At 40.5% G+C, this 19,155-nt stretch overlaps 1 protein-coding gene across 3 annotated transcripts in view; it reads right to left on the bottom strand.

Moving 5' to 3' along the window:
- Positions 1–19,155, bottom strand: part of SPIDR (scaffold protein involved in DNA repair) — a 483,830-nt gene that overhangs the window by 50,197 nt on the left and 414,478 nt on the right. For all 3 annotated transcript variants that reach the window (XM_025393220.1, XM_025393221.1, XM_025393222.1), the window contains one exon: positions 14,961–15,101. In XM_025393220.1, coding sequence (XP_025249005.1) covers positions 14,961–15,101 — 141 coding nt within the window. The remainder of the gene's footprint in view (positions 1–14,960; positions 15,102–19,155) is intronic.

Below are 19,155 nucleotides of genomic sequence, written 5' to 3'. Positions count from 1 at the left end.
CGTTTCCCTTGGTGCTCAAGTTAATCTCATTTTACCTGAAGGAGACACAGACCCATAGCCTCTGCTGGGAGTGTTCTGGTTAAAAGTAACCCAACCAACCTGGGAGAGCTATGGGTCCAGAAGCCATTTCAAAAACACTTAATGCTTCCTGGGGCCCTGCCTGTGGGTCATGAAAACAAGTCCAGTTACATACTCTGGCCACGCAGTCCCACTTTGGGAATGCTATCCGCTCCCCCTCCAAAAATCGGTTCTTCTGCTGATAAAAAGACAAGCCACTTATAACACATAAATTATATACAACCAATGAAGGACTACTACTCAAAATATATAAAGCTCAAAACCCCAAAAGAAAAATAAACAAAAGACTTGAACAGCACTTCATCAAAGTGGAAACACAAACAGCAATACACAGCAAAAGGCTCTCAGTCTCAGCAGTAATCAGGAGCTGGAATTTAAACCACAGTGAATTCCACTACAGACCCACCAGGCTGAAAAAAAAGCAGTCGGGAAAAAAGATAACGAGGACACCTAAGTGTACCAAATAATGGAAAGACAGCAGAGCAGCAGGAGCTCTACTATGCTAATAGGAATGGAGGCTGAACTCCGCTTCTGGAAGACAGTTTAGCATTATCCATTGAAGGTTAGGAACACCCCACCCCCATGATGTGCACACCTGTGGCCTAGGGGATACAAAGCAGGGACTCCTGCCCCTGCCAGCAGTGACCGGAAATGCCTAGAACAACTGCATGAAGAAAGAGATTGTGGTAAATGCATAAAATGGAGTGAAAATGAATAAACCGGAGCTACCTGCAATAGACAGATGAATCTTACAAGGTTATTGGTTTAACACTATGTTGTCTCCAGTCCTCCTCTGTAAGGGGCCCCCACACCAGGGTCCTTTTGTGTGCATCTGGGGCTGCGGCATCTCTAGTGAGCAAAAAAAGCAAAACACAAAGAATGCGCAAGCATGATGCTGTTTCCATAAAGTTCAAAAACAGGTAAACCTATATGCGCACACATACACGCTTTTTTTTTTTTTGATAGCCAGATCTCAATCTGTCACCCAGTGATTCTCCCACCTCAGCCGCCCAAGTAGCTAGGACTACAAGTGTGCACCATCAAACTCGGCCAGTTTTTTATTTTTTATTTTTTTATTTGTTTAGAATGAATTCTTTTTAAAAAAATGTTTGTGGGTACATAGTAGAGAATCAGGAGGGTTCTTCTGTTTTCCCTAGAGTAGTTTTTTATTTTTTGTAGAGATAAGGCCTATGATGCCCAGGCTGGTCTCGAACTCCTGGCCTCAAGTGATCCTCCTGTCTTGGCCTCCTGAAGTGCTGGAATTATAGGCGTGAGACACCGTGCCCAGCCTAAATATATTTTTTATGTATAAAAAGTAGTATAACTGCAAAGAACCACATGGAAGAAATTTCAGAAGTGTGAAGATCTTTAGGATCAGGGTGGGGGCAGCAGGTGGCTTTTGGATACCCGCCATGTTTATTGAATTACAGTGGTGGGTTCGTGAGTGAGCTTTATTTATTCACTTATTATTTGTTACAATCCACAATTATGCCATTGTTCATATGCTTGTTATATTTCACAGTAAAGAAGGTTAAAATATAAGCTCAATAAATAAAGGAGATACAGACAGAGATACACAAGGAAGTGTGTTGCAGCACTGCTTTGAAGTGTTAAAAACCAGAAACAACCTGAATATCTATCAGGAGAGGGACATCCTGGTGAAATTAAGTGAAAAAGGCAAACCATATCTTTTTGTTTACAGATATGTCTACATTCATGGAGAAAGATGTGAAAGATTACTTACTGGGGTAAATATCCAGTGGGTAAAAGGTAAAAGAGAGATTATTAAATTGTTATAATTTATGTTAGTTATGTGAACAGCAACAACCAACAAAAGCAGTGGCTATATTACTATTGCATTTACGGATCATACTGAAAGCCCTAATCTGAGGCCTTTTACAAATGTATGGTCCACGTTCAACGGCTTCATCACAACCCACCCTGTTGTTGGTGTCTTGAGAAAGAGAAGTAAATTATCTTGCTTTCATTTAACAGTAATGAAAACTAAAAGTAATGATATTAAAAGTAATGATAAAAACCGCAATTACTTTTGCACTAACCTTTTTTAACAGCTGATTAGTTTTGTTAATAAGTATCTAAGTAAACGGAAAAAAAAAAAAAAAACACTAACTAAACCAAAAGCAGGCAGTGTAATTATTTACTATGGATTTAATACTCTTCCTGGTTACTCAAGACAATCCTAGTATAGTTTATTGCTGTTGTTTAACAAAAACAGTGGAAAATACCAAGAATCTAAATTAATATCAACATCACTGACAAGAAATAATCAGATTTTTGTTTTGAGGGCCAGGGGTTATAACTATAAAACAAACGAGAAATTTATAGAAATGAATTCTCCTAAAACTGGAAGTAATTAAATGTCAGCTGTAGTACCGAAAATCAGACTTTGGAATTTGGTGGACCTGTCTTGAGACCCATCTCACATACAGGGATCCAAATTACTTAATGTCAGTGAACTTCGGGGTCTTATCTAAAAAATAAATACCATGATCTAATTTATTACCTAGTTTGAAGGTAAAATGAAAAAAATAGAGTGACTCTAGTGAAACTCAAGCTTTCTTTTCTTTCCATTTTCAGCATCCCATATTAACAGAGAGATTTTCTTGGTAAATTATAAAGATTTAAGTGTTTTTTCCAAAATTCAAACCTGTAAGATTTTCCAATTTTGAGAATTCAGCTAATAATAGCATATTTAAAGTAAGTATTTGGATTTTTAATTTGAGATTAATACAGGAACATTTCTATTCTGCTTCTGAATCATACTGCTACCCAGTGTCCCCATGATAGCAAGTACTGCCGCAAGCTATTAACCCGAGAGGAAGAAAGAAGAACAACTATGGAATATGCGAAATGTTTTTATGAGCAATTAATCCACAACAGATGCTTTCAGACTATGTTGCTGGACTCCTAAGGAGCTGGGTGGGGAGCCATGGTGGCCCAACTCATCCACCTTCCAGAACAAACAACTTCACATAATTTGTTTTATAAGCTTCTCCTTCCCCTTCCCTTCTCTCTCCTCCTCCCTTCCTTCCCTCCCTCCCTTTCCTTGTATATAGACAGGTCTCGAGATGTTACCTAGGCTGGCCTTGAACTCCTGTGCCCAAGTGATCCTCTTGCCTTGGCCTCCCAAAGTGCTGGGATTACAGGTATGAGCCATCGTGCCTAAACATATTTATATTAAAGAAAAACAGGGCCAGGTGCGGTGGCTCACACCTGTTATCCCAGCACTTTGGGAGGCTGAAGTGGGCGGATCACGAGGTCAAGAGATCAAGACCATACTGGCCAACATGGTGAAACCCCGTTTCTAATAAAAATACAAAAATTAGCTGAGTGTGGTGGTGTGCACCTGTAGTCCCAGATATTCAGGAGGCTGAGGCAGGAAAATCGCTTGAACCCGGGAGGTGGAGGTTGCAGTGAGCAGAGATCAAAAAAAAAAAAAAAAAAAAAAGAAAAACAAAAACCGAAAGTCTTAAAACCACTGGCCTCCACCACTGCACTCTAGCCTGGGCAACAGAGTGAGACTCTGTCTCAAAAAAATAAAGAAAATAAAATCACTGACCTCCTACTGGTAGATGATTATGATTTCTGTGGTAGGAAGGACAGTGAGGGGTAGGGTGGGGGAAATATTTTTAAGAGAAGAAATGATTAAAAAAAGAATAAAACAAAACCCTGCCCATTTACTGAATTCTAGACTTACTATGCTATAAGGTAACTAGTTAAATTACTAACCTGGAGGGATAAGTGGTATGTTTTTATGCTGTCATATCAGCTGATCTTCCATTTGTTTTGTTTTGTTTTGTTTCTTTTTTTGAGACAGAGTTTCACTCTTGTTGCCCAGGTTGGAGTGCAATGGTGCGATCTTGGCTCACTGCAACCTCTGCCTCCAGAGTTTAAGCGATTCTCCTGCCTCACCCTCCCAAGTAGCTGTGATTACAGGTGCCTGCCACCACGCCCGGCTAATTTTTTGTATTTTCAGTAGAGACGGGGTTTCACCACGTTGGCCAGGCTGGTCTTGAATCTCTGACCTCAGGTGATTCACCTGCCTCGGCCTCTCAAAGCGCTGGGATTATAGGCATAAGCCACCGCATACGGCCCACTTGGTTTCTTTTATCCCTGTTTTAAACTAAATCTCTCTGTACAAATCCCACTGGCTTCATTATCCATTCTTTCCCACTATTGGGTTATTGACAATGCCTAGCAATGTCCAACTGGATGATTTATATTCTTTCTTGGGAAAAACATGGAGCACTTTCAAACTGTATCATGTTTCTAAATTACTTCTGATTTCTTTCTTCTACCCATTTTGTTTGTAAAAACAAGACAACAAAGTCTTGAGTCAGTGCTGGCTGGATTTCTACTTTTTCAGTTAAGTAGAAAGAAAAAGTCTGAGGAAGAAGGGAAAAGCAACTTCTTACATGCTGGTTTACACTGCACAAGGTACTTCTATGAACGTGATCTCATTAAATTCTCCTAACAACTTTCGGAAGTAGATTTATCCTTGTTGATAAACTAAGGATGGGATTAGTACCAATCAACCAGCAAATTTAAGAACCAATGTATTAACCAAGATATATGGATTCTAAAACCAGAGCTGTGAATCAGTGCCGAATCACAGCTGTCTCCCCTCAGTGATCAGGGCGCTCCTAGAAGTTTTTTTTTTTTTTTTAAACCAGCAAGTTCCCTTGAGTAAGCCTGGCCCACACAGTCAAATAATTCAGAGCTAACTTGGTTATACTGTGTCCCTTGGTCATGTGGGAGTAGGTAGTGGAGTGAGGGAGGAAGAATAAAGTCACTTTTGAGAACACTTCTAAAAAATTTGTTTTTATAGCCAAGAAAAACTTTTAACAGTTTGTTAGGTTCAGATTTCATCATTTATTAATCAGGATTTTTTTTTTTTTTTTGAGACGGAGTCTTGTTCTGTCACCCAGGCTGGAGTGCAGTGGTGTGATCTTGGCTCACTGCAACCTCTGCTTCCTGGGTTCAAGTAATTCTTCCTACCTCAGCCTCCCGAGTAGCTGGGACTATAGGCATGCGTCACTATGCCCAGCTAATTTTTTGTACTTTTAGTATAGACAGGGTTTCATCGTGTTACCCAGGATGGCCTCGATCTCCTGACCTCGTGATCCGCCTGCCTCAGCTACCCAAAGTGCTGGAATTACAGGTGTGAGTCACTATGCCTGGCCAAATTGGGTTTTACTGAACACTGTGCTAACTGCTATAGAGGATACAAAAATAACACTTGGCCCTGAACAGCAGCCTATTTTTGGTCAAAAGATGGTCTCACCAAATTGAGTATCCCTAATCTGAAATTCAAAACTTTTTGGGCACTGATGTGACACTCAAAGGAAATGCTCTTTGGAGTATTTTGGATTTCATATTTTCCCATTAGGGATGCTCAACCAGTAAGTATAATGCACATATTTCAAAATTCATAAAAATTGGAAATTTGAAACACTCGTAGTCCTAAGCATTTCAGAAAAGGGATGCTCAACTTGTACTGGAAAAATAAGTTTATGGGTGGAGGGTAAGGTCATTTTACTCTGAGTGCTTTCCCACGGGCCTCTGCCTAGAAACTCGAACCTATGAGTCCTAGCCAAAGGGCTCCTCCCCTGCTGACGAAAGCAGATGAAGGGGATGTTCACCCACTCCAGCAAAAGTGTTATTAACCTGCTGCTCTCTGGAGTGTAAATGCCTTGAGGGCAGGAGCTATGAATTCACATGCCCATGCTGTTGTTAAATGAGTAAGTGAAGCCATAGCAACATACAAAAGACTGTAGTCAAAGCAGAACTTTTATCTAATTGACAATAAGGTGAACTTATTTTTGTTGAGTAGTGGTAAGTACAGTCCAACAGTTTTAAATAGTTTTAGCTTCAGTAGTAGAAGGGTAGGTACTCAGGGCAGGAATGCTGGGAATGGTTAATGCTTAGCCTACACAGTTCAAACAGAATCTCTCAGATGGTTTGTGGTTCTCATCCATCCTCCTTCCTGTGATCAAACAGATGGGTGTTCCAAGCCTGATCACAGTCCCTTGTCTTCCCTTTGCATGCTTTAATCACTCTTGATTTTCACTCTCATTGATAGTGAAAGTAGATTACATAGAGTAGACATAAAATCAGGATTCTTATCTTAAGGATAAGAGATCTTCCACTGAAAGACAAAAGTGATGGCTGGTTTAGAGGGGTGCCTATTTTAATAAACAAATCCATATTCTTATTTCCCCAAAATAGCCTTACTGGCCAAGGTTAATAATAACTGGCATTTCCTTTTTGAGCCCCTATTCCTTATGTTATACCTTTTTGATATATGTGGAATTATGCCCAGAAGTTCCATTGAGACACTATTCTTTTCCAACTGAACTTATGAAATATCTGTAGTTATTTTCATAAGAGCATAAGCACTTTCTAGACATTCAGTTCATTTTTCTTTTTTAAACTTGAGGTAAAATTAATATAAAATTATAGTAAGAAAATAATTAAAGTAAATTAAAACTTCATAAAATTAGTCATTTTAAAGTATGCAATTTAGTGGTATTTAGTACATTCAGAATGTTGTGCACACACTACCTCTATTTAATTGCAGAATATTTCCATATCCCAAAGTAGACCCCATCCCCATTAGCAGTCACTCCCATTTCCTCTCTTCTCAGACCCTGGCAGCCCATCTGCTGTCTCCATAGATTTGCCTGGTCTGGACATTTCACAATAAGGGAGTCACAAGGCATGAGACCTTTTGTGTCTGTTTTTTTTTTGGACTTAGCATCATGTTTTTGAGGTCCATCCATGTTGTAGCATGCTCCTTTTAGTTAGTTCACTTTGGATGTAATAAAAACCTATTTTATGGCCCATTTCATGTCTTCTCTTAAAAAATGTTTCCTTCCTTTACTTCCAGTTCTACTGCTCTGTTTGCATTGGGGTGATGTTTCAGGACAACGACCAGCTTGGTTTAATTGTATCCCTTTCAATTTTATTATTGATGCTATATCCCATATTCTTCTGACCTAAGCATATAAATTCCTCCTTTTTTCCCTCCTTAATTAAATCACTGAAGATTCATGACTGCTTAGCTGCTAATGAAAATGAAGAAACTAAAGCTTAGAAGTATAATATTGCTCAGTTTACTGTATTTCTACATATTCCTTTATTATTCTAATGAGAAAATAAGTCTTTGTAAATGAAAGATTCAACTTTTCAACTTCTGATTTTCCTCATTGTTCTTGTGCAAAATATACATTATCAAAATTATTTTAAGCAGATTAAGTTATTAAGATAAAGACTCTTTGTATAAGAATCAATTAATGTGTTCAAAGTAAAGCAACCAAATATATAAGGAAGTGAAGAAACAGTTGAAGCCTTAGAGAGTTATAAATTCTAATAATGACATGTGTGACTTGGGACTAGGACTTTAGATTTAAAAAATATATTTCCTTTAAAATAAAAATAAGTCACGATCTCTATTAATCTTCGATTAGACTCACTAGTAAAAATGATTGTCAGTTTATAGTAACAACAAAGGCACTCAGAAATAAGCGATTAAACAAAAATCAGAAAAACAGACTTCATCTTCCTAAAATGTAACCAATCCAAAGAAAATGTTTTGTAGAGCTTACTTTACCTTCTAAAATGCTCTACGTTTAAAATAAAAAAATTGCAATCTGGATGCTTAGAATGCATTATTTTAGCAGAAGACTTTACAAAGAGATACTTCACAATAGGTAAATATTGGTCAAAAAAACCCCAGTCTTAAAGGACAGTAAAGTTTAATTTAGACTTAAAATCCTAGTGGGAGGTAACATTTGGCAGAAAGAAAACAAACTATAGGGAAAACACAAAACACACTTCTAAACTGATGAAGGGCTTGAAGTAACAGCATGCTGCTCAGGTAGAAAGTGTCTACTGCTGCTGCTCTGAGCAGTCCTGGTCTCAAGATTCGCATTCTCTCTCTCTCTTTCTCTTTTCTTTTTTTTGAGATGGAGTCTTGCTCTTTCACCCAGGCTGGAGCGCAATGGCATGATATTGGCTCACTGCAACCTCCGCCTCCTGGTCCAAGTGATTCGCCTACCTCAGCCTCCCAAGTAGCTGGGATTACGGGTGCACACCACTACATGGCACGCCTGCCTGGCCAGAAACTCCTGACCTCAGGTGATCTGCCTCTCGGCCTCCCAAAGTGCTGAGATTACAGGTGTGAGCCACTGCGCCCGGCCCAGCACTCTCTCTTAAGTGATACTTTATTTTCCTTTCAGACACTCTGGTGAAGTCACAGGAACAATTTTATTTTTCAAAATCATGAAAGAATTCTTAAAAATGTCCTTTGAAGCAGGGTTTCTAAGCATAGCAATTAAAGAGATTCTGGACCTCAAACCCCAAGGGAAGTGTGTGGCTTTTTAAAAGGGTGGCCTTTTTGAAGAAGGAAAATCAAAGGAAGTAAATTACTATTGAAGTTTCTTACCCAAGGAGAGCTCTTACCACTACATATTTCCTGTTGAAGGAGCCTCTGAAATGATTCTCCAATAAATAACCCAGCCCGGTAAACTCATGTGGAATGATTCTTAAGGGTTCCCTCTCCAGCACTTTGGTGTATCCCAATTTCACTCAGCTAGATGGAACGTGATGGGCTCTGTGGGAGACTGAAGACCCCAGCATCCTGCCTAGTCACAGCTGGGCTGGCTGGTGGACCCTGGGCCAGTCACCCTACCTCTGTCTCAGGCCCTCTTCTGTAAGACCGGGTAGACGCTGAGCCTCCTCCTCTGTAACTGACTTTTGTGAAGACTAAAAGGAAAAGGGAAAGTGCAATGCATACAACTTTTTTTCTGTGAAAAATTCATAATGAACACTCACACTCTTGCCATCCGTGATAAAGTGCTTTCACTGAATGCCCATGTTCACTTTCCCTTAAATTAGTGAGGACACCGAGGGTCTGTGTCCACAGGCACATGGCTAGTGTGGTTGTCACCTGCACCGCACACAGACCCTGGCACCAAATGGGTCACCACCCTTACTGCTGTAATTGAGCTCCAATAATTATGAAGTATAAAAATACACATTTAAATCTTGCTGACAAAAGTTCTAAGATTAACCCAAGAAAACACCTAATGTGCATCCCACAAATAAAAACTGTTTGCTTATCATGTGTCAGAAATTCTGCTATCTACAGAAAATATAATGGTAAATGAGAAACAGCACCTGCCCTGAGGGAGCCTACCAACCACCAGGCAAGTGTGAAATATGGTGGCTGGGCACGCAACTGACACACCTTCACTGACTGTCTACGTGTAGACACCCTACAAGGAACAGTTGTACTGATGATGAAGCCATCATAGGTCCATTAGACTCAGAGACCAGTGGCCCAGAGCATGGCACAGGCCACCACTGGAGGGGATGGAGGCAGGCAGGCACATGGCGCAGGCAGCACTGGAGTGGGGAAAGGTGGGCACCTGGCACAGGCCAGCGCTGGAGGGGATGGGAAAGGTGGGCACCTGGCACAGGCCAGCACTGGAGGGGGTGGGGGAAGGTAGGCACGTGGCACAGGCCAGCACTGGACAGCAGCCCTTGTATGATGCATCTATGATGCACTGGAGGACTCCTCATATGAATGTCATGATGTTCTCATATTATTCATCAAAAAAAGGGGCACACTCAAACCTATACCAGTGACATCACTCACTGACATTAAAACATGCGTCTGTGTTGGGCCACAGGCCAGCAGACATCCCACACAGTCCTAGGCACAGGCACCAGAGTGAGCTGCAAGCTTACCTCCATGGCGCTGGTGGAGAGGAGAGGGCATCCTGGTGGTGGTTGCAGCACGAGGCAAGTGAGGCAGTGCTGGGCCCTTAATGAGGGTACAGCATGAGACTGGCCTGTGAGGGAAAAGGGGCTTAAATAAAGCCCAGGAAACTAGTGCACAGGCTAGCAGGGCAGTGGACTGGGAATCCCACTGGGGGCTACAAAGGAACTTTCTATCCTGACTCGGATTGGTTAATTTCTGAGCATGCTGACTGAGCTTGGCTTCTGATATAAAGCTTATCACCACTTAATCTGCTGCCATAAAAATGGAAGTTCGTGTTTAGACAATAGCTTCTCATTGGCTCATTCTCTGAAATGCACTTCCTCCCCTCACCTTTTCATGGAAGCTGACCAGGGCAGCAGTCCTCGCCTTGTCCTCACTCCGCAGGGGATGAAATGGCTATGTGGGCCTGGGAGCTTGCCCTCCCTTTCCATTTTAGCCCTTAGCCCATGCCTTTCCCATTCTCTCCAGAGCTCCTACATCCTACCCCACCCTCTGCACCCCCTCCAAGGTGGGTGCTCTGAGCCTCCGCTCCCTGTGTGGGTGCTTGCCAGGTGGTGCCACATCACCAGCTATCCTTCTGAGTCTCCCCTTGGCTCCTACACTGCTCTAAGTGTAGAGGAAGCGAGCTGTTTTGTGCTCCTGGCATGTGCCACAGCTCCTGAGAGCTCCCTATGTATCACTTCTCTGTTCTCCTTCCTTCAACTGTGGGAAAAGTTTCCAGCCTTGTGGCCCTATCCCAATCTCTCCCTCAATTTCCCATCTATTGTAGGTACAGGAGTAAAGATAGTCTTACTTCATTTTTGTGTTTATGACCTCTTCTCTTCTTCACTCAGAAACTCATATTGAACCTCATTTCTCCAGAACCAATGCAAAATCCCTAATAATAGGATTTAGGCTTTATCTTGCAGACTTTATACCTCAGTATATTCTGGTTTGGGATAAATCCCCCAAATCTTGCACACAGCTCAGTGCCATGGCAACTAGCTGGGAGCATAGTACAAATAGGGACTAAATAATATTTACTGAATAAGTGAGTGAATTATCTTATTTATTTATTTATTTATTTATTTATTTTTTTGAGGTGAAGGTCTCACTATGTTGCCCTGGCTGGTCTCAAACTCCTGAGCTCAAGCGATCTGCCCACCTTTGCCTCCCAAAGTGCTAAGTTACAGGCATGAGCCACTGCACCCAGTCATAATCTCTCTTGAATAAACCCTCTTACTTCCCCTTTTGCATCTCTCTCTCTCTAAATCCTATATTTGTATTCACAGATAACATCTCACCAATTTAGAGACACTTTTCTTTCTGCTAGATCAAGATGTTTAAAGCTTTTGTTCTCATTTCTTTCATGAAACCTTCTGGGATCAGTCAGCTAAGGTCTAGTTATTTCAATCATCAACTACTCTAATACTTCTACCTGTCCTGTTTTGGGTTGAAAGGGACACAATTCAAGGTCAAAGACCATGTCAGTTGCTTTCTTTGTCATTCTCAACACCCAGACAGCACCCTCTGTAGACACTGAGTATTGACAAAATGCTCTTCAGTAAGAGCTTCTCCAGTACATTGCTGTAAAAGGGCCCTTCAAGCGGCCTACAGAAAATAGTACCTATAAATTGATAATGTATTTTGGACTCAGTGGTTGTTTTAACAAGTTGGGAAATAAATATCAGATTTTTGAACTGAAAGAGTTCTCCTTTCCCCACTCTCCCCAAAAGAATTTGTTAGCTATAGTTTCTATACCTATGATAGGTTAACATATTTCAGGGAATTTCTTTTCTTTTTCTCAGTATTGCCCTGGCAAATACAAATAAAAGCATATAATAAACAGCAATAAAAAAATAAAGTTCACACACAGAATTATGACACCAAAGCCCTGTGACTTCTCAGCTTGTTTGGCCTACTAAAGTGCTGCACAGGCTACTTGGGAGGACAGAGGTCAGTGGTGGGCGGGGAGGTGGCTGGAGGGTGGCCCTTAGCAGAGAGTCACTGAGGAATAGCAGGAGTGCCCTGGAGAGGAAGGAAGCACAGGCTGTGCTGCATGTTCTGTGGTGAGCATATATCAGACTGGCACTGTTGTGAAAACTGTACAGTTTCTAAACCGAAGCTCGGGTTGTTTTTCTGACTCTTCTTCCTCTGACCAGTCGACATAGACACTCAAATCCAAAAAATTAGTCTGTCAGAGAAACAAAAGCTATGCTGCTGTTTTTCTGCGAGCCTCTGGACTAAAGTCTCCTGCAACACAGTCACTCAACAGCAGGTAGGGCTGAGTGATGTTTCATCACCAGAACTGTGGATCAGATGAAATTTAGATCTGGTAGGCCAGATCTAAGAGGCTCTGTGACTTAGCCCAAATATACAACTATCTTCCAATTGGGAAAAGGTTATTTTCTGTATTAGATACTGAAATTATAAAATTAATCATTTTAGCTTGAATTTGGGGAAGTATATTTTGTTAAGGTTTATGAGAAGTGTATTTTGTTAAAGTTTACGACAGTTGCTATGAAACACAATAATTTGGGGGAAAAAAAAGAGAGACAATGTTGTGTTTACTGGGCCACGGATGGATGATGTCACTAATAAGCAATTATAACATCCCGCATTCCAAAACGATTTAATAATTTGTTTTGAAGAAATATAGCTTCCAAAAGAACAAGAAAACAATCTAAACATTTATTTGGATGTTTTGCATGGCAAAATATAATTAAATATATAAAATAATTAATCTGTATCTAAAAAAGCATCAAATACTAGTCACCAACTTTAACAAGGAAGGAGGTTCAAAAGTTTATCAGTAAATGAATTTGTTGGAATACTCAATGCATTTCCCATGGAAAAAACATTTCCCATGTAAATGTTATAGATGGTTAGGCTTCTAGTGCCAACCACAAAAACTAGATTAAATGTTAGGTACATGTATGGCTATAAAGAAGAATGGTGAAAGAACAGGACCTTTAGAGAGACAAAGATTCCCAGGTCCTGTCTGGCTGCGTCCTTCCCCAGCAGTATTTCCGTAAGATGCTACGTCCTGCAGTCTCCAGCCAGAACAGCTGCCTCTGGCCTGGAGCACAGCTGGAACATCCTGTGGTGGGAGCCCCCTCATGTCCTTGCCAGGCTTGGGTGGGTGGCAGCCGAGTGAAAGAGCCCTCCCCTCTAAACGGCCCTGATGGTTACCATAACTACACTTAGTCTTCAGATGCTTGTGAGTCTGAAATGTTTACAATGAATATTTTTTTCTTTTTGAGACAGAGTGTCGCTCTGTCACCCAGGCTGGAGTGCAGTGGTGCAATCTCAGCTCACTGCAACCTCTGCCTCTAGGGTTCAAGCAATTCTCGTGCCTCAGCCTAAGTAGCTGGGACTACAGGCATGTGCCACTATACCCAGCTAATTTTTTATTTTTATTTTTAGTAGAGACAGGGTTTTGCCATGTTGGCTAGGCTGGTCTCAAACTCCTGGCCTTAAGTGATCAGCCTGCCTCGGCTTCCCAAAGTGTTGGGAGCCACTGCGCCTGGCCTACAATGAATATTCTAATGAGGACTAAAATAAGGTTCAGTCTTAATAAGGTTAAGACTCATGTGACCCAACCAAGCTTTTCTCGTATCTAGACTGCTTTTCAAATATCTGGATGAATCGCATTCCCCAAACACATAATGCAATTAAATTATAATACAGCTGCCTGTTTAAAACAAGAGGAAGTATTTATTATAAAATATAGCTGGCCGGGCGTGGAACCTCACGCCTGTAATCCCAGCACTTTGGGAGGCTGAGGTGGGTGGATCACCTGAGATCTGGAGTTTGAGACTAGCCTGACCAACATGGTGAAATCCCATCTCTACTAAATACAAAAAATTAGCCGGGTGTGGTGGCAGGCGCCTGTAATCCCAGCTACTTGGGAGGCTGAGGTAGGAGAATTGCTTGAATCTGGGAGGCGGAAGTTGCAGTGAGCCAAGATGGCACCATTGCACTCCAGCCTGGGTAACAAGAGCGAAACTCTGTCTCCAAAACAAACAAACAAACACACAACAAACCAAAAACCAAACCAAACCAAAACAAAAAAACACAAAACATAGCTATACAGATCAATAAAAATGTGCTCTTATCTACTCAGGGCTTACAGGGGATATGTCTCCCAGGAAAACAAGCTCTTGGGCAGACCTGTCACTCAGCAGTATGGTATGCCAGGACTCAAGGCCTGTAGGAGAGCTAAATGCCTACTGAGGTCAGTCAAGGAAATGCTCACTAAACACTCACCATTTAGAATGGCCATAGCCAGAGTGGTCATGATGCAAACTACCAAGGATACTATCAATAAATGCTCCAAAAGCAGAATATCATACACTCAGAATGGGACTTTTTCCCCCCTCCAATACAGTTATAGCTCAGATGTTCTATAATTAAACAAAACATCAACAAGAGAGCTAAAATAACACACTACTTAAAGAAAGAGATGTAATAAGAAGATTGAGAAAAACCCCAATTCACTATATGACTGGGTAGTTCCATTAAAAATGTTTCTTTTTTTTTTTCCCCCTAATTCATAGATTAGAATGATTACTGGAGCTGTAACAGGCACAGATAGGCCAGATCTTTGTAACACTCCACCTCTGCCTATCAAAAACAACATTTTAGGGCGAGGTGCCATGAAACCTGGCAGAGAACAATGCTTGCTTATTTTGGAAAGTGCAAAGACATGACAACTTAAGAATTTTGCTTAAAGCTCACAAAATGTTTTTTCACTAAATTAGGTTTTCATTTATACTTACCACCCAAAGATGCTTTATTGTTATAGTGAAGAAAACACACAAAAGACAAATCTTCATAATTGAAACACATATATAACATTTTAATCTTCTTTTAATAAAATTATGAATCATGAAACCTGCCTAATTCTTTTTGTTCTCAATTACAATTCTTCCCCTAAAGATACTTTATAGGTTCCACTCAACTTCTGGCCTTGTTTTATGGGCAAACTCTAGGATCCTGGTTTACTGCCTTTAAAAATAAAATTAGAGACAAAAGACTAATAAAAAGAACCAACAATTGTAGCAAACTGGATGCCATTCTGGCACGTTCTCACCTTCCTCTGGTGGCTTTCTGTAGAACCTTCATTCCCACCAGGCTGCAAGACTTCCCTTCCAACTGTCTTGCCTTCGACATGGTGAACTCTAAGTGCACTTCACCGAACATTCCACAGGCATCTTGTACCAGAAGGCAGGGTCTGTAAAAAACCATTCACATTTGTTCTTTGAGGAGGCAGTTTGGATTAATGCAGAGATCAAGATTTCCCTCTTCTTCTTCATTAGAAAGCCACTATATACTGCTATGACTGGCCAATATAATTTAAATAAATTAAAGAAAAACCAAGGGGGAAAAAAAAAAAAGAAATTCACTGTAGTCATCTTCCTAAATGGGTGAGTCAGGATAAAAAAAAAGTTGAATTCAAGACATTCTTTCTGTATGTGTGCATGCAGGTGTTTGAACCACCATCCACAGGCATGAAACTAAAACCTAAGCCAAATATGGCTGAAAAGTACATCAAGATGACCATTCTCTTAAACCAAATATATTACCTAGAAACAGAGTGTCCTTTTCCCATTTTTACCGTTTCCCATGAAAGAAATATTTGTTTTGTGTGGATGCTCAATACTGAGAAAAGCTGCAGGATAACATTACGGTGAGAACAACAATATGAGGCTTTCTCTGAGACAGTACACATTTAGAGACATGCATACCCCAGCAGGATAAAACCTGGTGTTCCAGCTTGCAGCAACACAGCCATAATGGACAGCCAGGGACATGATGGGATTCCCCCTAGTTTTTAAGTTTAGATGGTGTTATTCATGAAAGCCTATTTATGACTGAATTTCCAATCCTTTCGTTTTATAACTGAAGTAAATGAAATTTATCAAAAAATGACACATTCTCAGAAAACATTTCATGGAGGCTGAAGAAATTATAGTCAGTAAATAACATCACAAAATAGACATAAAAACTATTCTAAAGATAAGAATGTGAAAAAAATACATGTTGGAGGAGAACAGATGAAGTCAGGAGCCTTAAGTGCTGCCTTGGCAAGAGGGTCAAGAACTGTAGACTCCTTGATGAAGTCTCCCAGGCCCACAGGGCCAGCTGGTTTGCAAGAGAAGCAAAAATATATCCTGTCTGAAAAATAGCACCTTTACTTGGATTGCTAGTTCACCATGGAGTAAAGGCCAAACAAAGATGTGCTCAAATAAAAATCAAACACTCAGAAACAAACCATCATGTGGGAACAGTCAAAAGAAGTAACATTAGACCTGCTGGGAACTTGAGATATTAGAATTAATGGATAGAAAATATAGAATAACTGTTTTAAAGAGGTAAAAAGTCCCCAAAATATGAATAGGAGACAAGAAACTCATAAAATGACTTGATAGATTTGAAGAAGGATGAAATCACACTTTCAAAAAGGAAAGCTACATTTACTGAAATAAAAATATTCATTGAGTAGGTGTAACAAATGGCTATATGCATCTGAAGAGTGTATATATGAGATCTGAGGTATAAATCTGAATAAATTACTCAGAATATAGCTTGAGAAGTGAGAGGAAAAAAACATGAGAGAAGGTGCAGAAATACAGAGGACAGTGAGAAGGTCTAACATGTCTAATAGGAATTTCAGTAAAACAAGACAGAGGAGGGGAAGCAATAATATGTAAATTTATAGTGACTGAGAATTTTTCCCACCTGATCTAAGATACAGGAAGAAAAACAAATACCAAGTAAACTGGCCACAGTGGCTCACACCTATAATCCCAGCACTTTGGTAGGTTGAGGTGGGAGGATTACTTGAACTGAGGGGCTCAAGACCAGCCTTGACAATGTAGTGAGATCTTGTCTCTAGGAAAAATTTTAAAAAAAGTTAGCTGGGTGTGATGGCGCACACCCATAGTCCCAACTACTTTAGGGGCTGAGGTGGGAGGATCACTTCAGCCCAGGAAGTTGAAGCTTAAGTGAGCTGTGATCATGTCACTGCACTCCAGCCTGGGCAACACAGTAAGACCCTGTCTCAAAAACAAAAACAAATCGGGGGAAAAAACCCCAAACAAATACCAAGCAGTACAACTAAATGGAAATCCAACTAATAAACTCACCATAATGAAACTAGAGAATACCAAAGACTATGAGCTGTTAAAAGCAAGAAGCACACAAATAAGATTTTCAAAGCATACACAGTGAGATTTAGAAGACAGTACATCTGCAAAAGAATACAAATTTGACTTAAATCAACCTTCTAAAGAACAATGAATGAAGCCAGAAGACAGTGGAATATTTTCAGAATTCTGAAAGCCATCTCAGAAGTGTATCAGCAAAACTCCTTTCAAGAATGATGGTAAAATAAGGACATTTGAATTTTTAAATTTTTATTTATTTATTTTTTTGAGATGGGAGTCTCGCTCTGCTGCCCAGGCTGGGGTGCAGTGGAGCGATCTCGGCTCACTGCAACCTCCATCTCCTGTGTTAAAGTGATTCTCTTGCCTCAGCCTCCTGAGTAGCTGTGATTACAGGAGCCCACCACCACACCTGGTTAATTTTTGTATTTTTAGTAGAGATGGGGTTTCTCCATGTTGGGCAGGCTGGTCTCGAATTCCTGGCCTCAAGTGATCTGCCTGCCTCGGCCTCCCAAAGTGTTGGGATTACAGGTGTGAGCCACCACGCCTGGCCTGGGACATTTTTAGACAAAGAAAAACTAGGAGCATTTTCTACCTACAGAACCTGACGTATTTACTATTTTACTAATTACTAAAAAGATTTCTAGACCAGGTGCAGTGGTTGACACCTATAATCCCAGCACTTTGGGAGGCTGAGGTGGGAGGATCACTTGAGCCCAGAAGTTCGAGATCAGCCTGGGCAACAAAGTGAGACCCTGTCTCTACAATAAATAAAAACATTAGCTGGGTATGGTGGCACATGGTTGTGGTCTCAGCCACTCAGAAGGCTGAGGCGGGAGGATCCCCTGAGCTCAAGAGTTTGAGGGTTGCAGTGAGTTACGATTGTGCCACTGTACTCCAGCCTGGGAGGCAGAGTGAGATCCTGTCTCAAAAAACAAATAAAATGATTTCTAAATTATGTACTTTAGGAATAAGGAAATTATCGTGGAATAAAGGCCTGAGACACAAGAAGGACTAATAAGCAAAAATACAAACAACCCAGAATAAACACAGGATAGAATAACAACACAATCAATAATATTAAAGCTGTAGAGCTGAAAAACTGAAAATGGATAGCAATGAAATCAAACAGGCAGTGACTGGAGCTCAAATGTTCCCAAGTCCTCATATCACTCTAAGCCTGGAGTTAAGATATTAACTTAACAATAGTATATGCGGTACGATTTCAAGGATAATCACCAAAGACCAGAAACAGGGAATATACCTCCTAATCACTAGAGGAAATAAATGGAATGAGAAATATAGGAAAACAAACAAAAAGGAAAACACAAAGAAAAAACATTAAATCGCCAATAAAATATAAAGTGATATGTGAAAGGATAAAGTCCTTGCATATTAGAAATGGAACAAAAATGATTTAAACATGTCAAAGACAGAACTTGTCATGTTGTTTGAAGGAAGAAAAAATGTCTTCCAATAAACTGGTGACAGAAAACCTTCCAAAGCACAGAAAAGTTCAAAGTAAAAGGACAGAAAAAAATGTTTCTGGCAAATATTAACCAAAAGAAAGCTGAAAAGGTGGTTTTGATGGTAAGCAAAATAGATTTTAAGAAAGTATTACTGGCTGGGCATGGTGGCTCATGCCTGTAATCCCAGCACTTTGGGAGGCCGAGGCAGGCGGATGATGAGGTCAGGAGATCGAGACCATCCTGGCTAACATGGTGAAACCCCGTCTCTACTAAAAATACAAAAAATTAGCTGGGGATGGTGGTGGGCCCCTGTAGTCCCAGCTACTCGGGAGGCTGAGGCAGGAGAATGGCGTGAACCCGGGAGGCAGAGCTTGCAGTGAGCTGAGATCGCACCACTGCACTCCAACATGGGCAAGAGCGACACTCTGTCTCAAAAAAAAAAAAAAAAAAAAAAAAAGAAAGTATTATTAAGGATAGAGAGGTCACTAATATAGATAAGAAGGTTTAATTCACCAGGAAGACATACAATTATAAACTTTTATGCTCTTACTAGCCTCAAAATACATTAAGCATAAATTAATAAAACTACACAGAGAAATGAAAAAATCCACCATCACTGTGGAAGATTTTAACACATCTCTGCCAATTATTG

This window comes from Theropithecus gelada, chromosome 8 (assembly GCF_003255815.1).
Source record: "Theropithecus gelada isolate Dixy chromosome 8, Tgel_1.0, whole genome shotgun sequence".
NCBI classification, from domain to species: Eukaryota; Metazoa; Chordata; class Mammalia; order Primates; family Cercopithecidae; genus Theropithecus; species Theropithecus gelada.
This window is presented reverse-complemented; position numbering and strand designations above follow the sequence as displayed.